At 38.0% G+C, this 6000-nt stretch overlaps 1 protein-coding gene across 1 annotated transcript in view; it reads left to right on the top strand.

Annotated features, from left to right (window-relative positions):
• The window catches only part of CDH12 (cadherin 12), a gene marked incomplete at its 3' end in the record, with an annotated part of 240956 nt that overhangs the window by 214100 nt on the left and 20856 nt on the right, over positions 1-6000 (top strand). The window contains exon 7 of the mRNA XM_024217116.2: positions 1614-1750. Within this exon, the coding sequence (XP_024072884.2) occupies positions 1614-1750 (137 nt within the window). The remainder of the gene's footprint in view (positions 1-1613; positions 1751-6000) is intronic.

Raw genomic sequence — 6000 nt, 5'->3', positions numbered from 1 at the left:
ATCAGACCATTGCAATTCAGTTGTATACAACTATACACCATGCCTTTAACTAATCATTTACAAGGATTTTAAAATTAAGATGTGGACTGGCAAAGCTGGCTGCTAATCAATAATATATTTCACATATATATAGGATTTTCTTGGAGGGCATGTACATTTGTAATGAAAGCAAACATCTCCCAAGGAATACTTCATCTCAGTCATGAACTTTAATTTAACTCTTCTCCAATTGAAGTTCTTGAGTTTTAGTTCAAGTTGGTTTAGGCTAGGATATGTCAAGCACTGCTTTTACTCATCACTTCATTCAGCAGTGAGGAAAAGTCTGGTATTCTACTGCTTGCCTTTACAGTATATATATTTTCTTCCTATAAATCACAGGTAATGAGTGAGAGTGATAGCAAATGGGATACTACTTTACATTTACTCTCACTGGTTCACAAGAGAGTGGAGGGAGCATAAAATCACAAGATGTGTGAAGTCCACAGTCCTCCGATATTTACATTCTATTAAATTCACCTACAGTTACGATCAGTTTTATCCTTATTGTCTACTTTTCGCAAATGACTGTGTCCATTCCACCCTGCCTACTATTCAAGCAATGGCAGCTAGATGTGCAGCTGTTGTTACCTGATAATGAAAAAGAAAAAGGAATTAGTAGCTCAGGGCACTGCATTGGAAAAAATATTATTCTCTTATGATTGCAAACAGTACCATCAGATGAGAAATTACACTAGAAATTAATTTGAATTCAAGGGGAATGGTTTTGGAACAAATTATCAGATTGTAAACAGAGCAGTTCACAGACAAGCACATCTACTTCTTCTATTAAGTCCTTCCGAGAACAAAAACACACGGAGCTTGATTCTCTGCTGTGCCAGAGCTTTGCTTGGCACAGAAGGGCTCAAAGGAAGTGACAAGAAGACAGTTACAGCTCCCTGATTCCCACAGACCTGACAAAAGTCAGGGATGCTTATGGGCTGCTCTAATTTGATATATTGATACAGGGTCCTCGATGGGCTCTACACCAGTGGAGGATAGATGTAGTGCAGTGGAGTTATAACACACCCACTTCCCACCCCTGTCTCCCCCCAACATGACCCCTCTTGACCCTGATATGCCACCTAAGCCAAGAACAAGAGGACTGATAGGCACCCAGTGTGAAGTCAGTACACTCATGCCTTCAAGGAGTTCATCTCCAACAGGGGGATTCACTCCAGGCCAGTTGCTGCCAGTTTCCGGCATTTTAGTGCCTCCTGATGGTGAAAAGCACCCATATCGCATTAGAGAATCCAGCCCTTTGATGCTGTTTCACATCCCTTCTTCCTTTCCCCCTACAAGTATCTCTGGTACTTTCAGCAGTGATTTGTGGTAGTGATCGGAGGTCATTGAAGCTGGGTAGCATGTGATGAGTTTGTAGGTATCAAGGGCTTAAAATAATATGAACTTTAGTAGTACTAAATCTTTCATTATTTCCCATTTCCCCTTTACTTTGAAATACAGAAATCATTGTTTACAAAGGGGGGGGGGGGGACAAAACACGTCAAGCTAGCCTGGCTGCCAGTATGATAAATGCATAATCATTGCACATTTGCATCTACTTTTTTCATATGCAGGTACTTCATAGATCGGAAGAGTGATTCAGACAGCTACTTTACAATAGATGGATCTGAAGGAACCATTGCAACTAATGAATTACTGGACAGAGAAAGCACCGCACAGTACAATTTCTCTATAATTGCAAGTAAAGTTAGTAAGTATGGCATGAATTGAATTAAGATGCTAAAATGGTGTCTCTCAGAATACAATGTTCAGAAGTGAGCCTCCTCTAAAATGTTTATTAGTATGAAATGATTTAAGGATGCATAACATGTATCAGTTTGGTAAGGCTAAGTATCATATTCAAATACTCACATATAGTCAGGTTTGATCCTGTACTCCTTATGCAAGCACTGTTCCCACTGAAGTCAATAGAAATTTTATCAGAAAGAGGTTGGGGTTAAAGGATGATATTAGAACATGCATTTTACTGGGACTATTGTGATTAAACAATTGATAACTGTGGTGTAACTACTGTAGTTTGTGTCTCGTATGTGTACTGAACTTTTAAATGGAAAATAGTACCTCCTTGCTGCCTCTGTGGGTGTTACAGAGGAGAGAGAGAGTTGGTGCTCTCACATGGAGACCATTCTTTTGTTCTTTGTTTTGTTGTTTACTTAATAAGATCAAGTTGAGGACAGTCAAGGAGAAAGCATACCTTTCCTCTTTGTGTGGGGAAGAGTATAATGGTTATTTTAATTCCCAGACAAAAACTATATTAGAATGGAGTTAAGGTTGAGGTGATACCAGTAATGGAAGGCTCTGTGTGAATTCACCGGCCTGATCCATCTCTCCTCTCAATCTGCCTAAGCCCCCCGCCTAATCACTCCCCTGGTTGTCTTCTCCCATGCTCTTCTCTGTGCCTTCTTTTAATCTGCCCCCCTATGTTGGGAATTCCCTCCTTCTCATGGGGCATCAAGCAAGCATCCCCCTCTTCATTCACATCCTTCTGTATAGCACACCTCTTTCCCTGTCAAAGTTAATTCTCCTAGGTTTGTTTCATCCTTTGGAAAAAAAAACTGTTGTTCGATCATCTGGCATCTGATCCACAGAAGTCTTTCCATTGACTTCAATAGGCTGTGGATCTGGACCCCATGTGCACTTTACAACAGTACTGTATTGATTATCCGTTTTAGAATGTATGTTACAGAGGCAGGGACCATGTTTTCCCTTATTCATTATTCAGCAATTATTACCCAATAAACAACACATACTAATAACGTAGAAGGTAGGACTTTATATATATATATATTATTAAAACTTACTCCAGCTGAAAAAAAAATCAGTTGTAGTTATCCCAAACTGAGTCGGAGGAATATCCCTAAAGGCTGAAGATAGAACAGGAAATAAAATAAAGTGCCTATGCACTTAAACTGAAGGAGTCATCTCATTATGTATATACCCTAAATCTGTGACTTCTGACCTTACCTTTGCATGGGGGAAGTACATTTTCTTGAGTGAATTAGAAAAAAAATACGCCAGCAGAATTGTAATCTGATTTCAGAGAATTTGAAAGGCATGCAGAAATGGTGTTGCAGCATGGAGATCTCTTAATAGGCTGTGCTTAAGCAAAGCTTAAATATTTAGATTTATTGGTAAGTAATGAGCATTTTCGATTTGCGAACTTGTCCTGAAATAAGGCATTTGTTCTAGCGAACTCATTATGAATCTATTATTCTCCCAGACTCCAGAGTAATTAAAAAAACAGGTAAAAAAACCCAGGTTCACTTCAACATGGCATATAAAGGGAAATACAGTTATAGTAATATGTGCTTATGTTAAGAGTTGTTGCATGTAGCCCACATTATGAAATTCCCAATTCTAACCATTAGCCAACCTAGTAAACCTATACCTCTCATACATTTGAAATTCATATCCCCATATACCTTAATATTTGTGCATCAAATGTTATTCATGTCATTAAAAATAAATGTTATACATACACTACACCTATAATTGGTAATACTTTGGAGACTGAAGAAATATTACCTGTCAAAGCTTCATATAGGTCTGTCTGACTCAGAGGTAACAGAGGGAAATGCTGGGATTTCAGAAATGCTAAGTAGAGGAGGGGAAAAGGACAAGTTTCTGAATTTCCCTGCCGTGGAAACATTTTAAATATTTTATCATATGCACTGCCTCTGTCAGGGAGAAGGACTGAGGGGACCATTGGAAAAAGACAGAGAAAGCTAATTTAATTATTTAGACGAGTTCCTGCTTTAAAACTGAACATTATGGCAGTTACTCAATACTGATGTAGGAACTGTGGAATGGCAACACCTGATCAGATTAATGGTCCATTTAGTCCAGTGTCCTGTCTCTGAAAGTAGCCATTACCAGCTGCTTCAAAGGAAGGTGAAAAATACCTCATAATGGACAATTATAGAATAACCAGCCCATCAAGAAAGTTTCTTCGTAACCCTGTCAATTGGAGGTTATCCTCTGTCCAGAAGCATGAGGTTTTATATGCCTTTTGAATTGTTATCGTAGCTGTGAGCAAAAGATGTTCACTTATCTTTTTTTCAATTGCCTTTTACAATTTTGATGAAATAATCTCATATGTTCCTCATTCCAAGCCACCCCAGCAAAACAAAATTTATATAACTTTTGAAAATTAGGACATACAAAAATTGACATTTTAATTTTAATTCTCCCAGGATGAGGGAGAATGATTTGGTTAACAGTATCATCCATTCAAGTAATTGTATATAGCCCTCAGTTCTAGCCTATTAAAAAAAAAAGCCTAACCATGTGTGTATTTATGGAGTGATATACATACAATTCAAGTATGCAAGGTATGAATTTAATAGCTAAGGGCCCAAATTTCCAAAAGCAATCTCTAGGGCCCCAATTCTCCACATGTTTTATTTTACAGATAATGGTCTAAGGCACAGGTGAAGCAAATTGCCCAAGATCACAGAAGAGTTCTGTAGCCAGGAAGTGAACTCAGATGTCCCAGCTCCCCACCCAGTGACTTATGCACAAACCATCCTTCTCTTGTCTTCATTAGCAATTTTCCATCCCATAGTTACCCAATAAGTGTTGCTCCAAGAGTAGAGATTATAGACAAGTTCCAGGGGGTTGTACCACCATTGTCCAAGCACCTGCAGTTCCTACTGACTTCATTGGGATTTGATTGTGCTCAGCTCTTCAGAAAATGTCAGATCACTTGTATTTAGGTGTCCAAATCAGCATAGGCACAATGGATCACAAAAGTTAACACTTTTCTCTGCTGTCTAAAGTTTTCTCCTCTCATACAAAAATCTACATTTGTGAAATGAACAAAAACAAAATATTAAGATTGTTCCCCTCAATTTAGAGAAAATCCCACATCTGGCTGGCTCCTAAGGCCCTTTTGCAACTGACTATGTGGTCTGCTTCTTGTGTTTATCACTTAAATACTGCCCACTATCTTGGCCCCCAGCAGCCCAAAGAGAAGTACAAATGAAACTGGGCCACCATGCCACTTTGCATGGAAAATAATATCAAGGTCATGAACAAGTTTCTGTGATTCAGCTATGCCTGTCTCATCCCTGGGACACAGTCCTTATTGTTTTCCATTGCGCATCTGTGGCTTCAAGAGGGGCCGTATTTAAAATCAATGACAATGCTTATCTTACCTTTCTTCCACAGCAACTAATCTTGACTAGGAGTGATTGTGTAGGCCTCAAGAGATCAAGTTACTTTCCAGTAATAGCACAAGTACTATGCAACTCAAATTGCTAAAGATAGTGGCAGGCAATATATAAACCTGAATGCAGATATGGATGAATAATGCAGACTTTCCTTACAAGCTGATAATGCTGGCTATGGCTCATATAATGCTATTATTAGCACCAGAGCACCTCAGGTTATAATTTTTAAAAGGAAATATATTGAAGGACCAGAGCAAGAGAAAATTCTATTTATTATTAATTATTATTATTATTATTTATAGTAACAAAGTCTGGTAGCCCGACTATTATTCTTATGATTATAGCTAGACTCAGGCAGCACTCTTGTAAGGTATTAGCAAACATGAGTAAGGATAGAGGAATCTGCCCCCTTCTATTATCTTTCACGATTATCAGTGACAGGCTAAAACGAGTATATTTTCAAAGTGGTGCACAGGAATTAATAAAAAACCACAACCAAACCACTCCCGTTGATTTTTATGGCAGTCACTTGAATTCCTTCTTAACTTTTCTTTTTTTTTAAATTTACCCCCATTAATTTCTACACTGTGCTACAGAAGCTGAAAACAAAATGAAAATAATCTTTCATATGAAACACTTCCAAAAGAAAATTCAAATCAATATGATATAGAGAGAGATTACTACTTTAATAGGAATTACCAAGATTTTAAACAGTTTAACTAGTCAGCTGCTTCCATTTACAAGACACTTGAAAGAACATACATCATTC

Source organism: Terrapene carolina, unplaced genomic scaffold (genome assembly GCF_002925995.2).
Source record: "Terrapene carolina triunguis isolate 2854851 unplaced genomic scaffold, T_m_triunguis-2.0 Scaffold48, whole genome shotgun sequence".
NCBI lineage: Eukaryota > Metazoa > Chordata > Testudines > Emydidae > Terrapene > Terrapene triunguis.
This window is presented reverse-complemented; position numbering and strand designations above follow the sequence as displayed.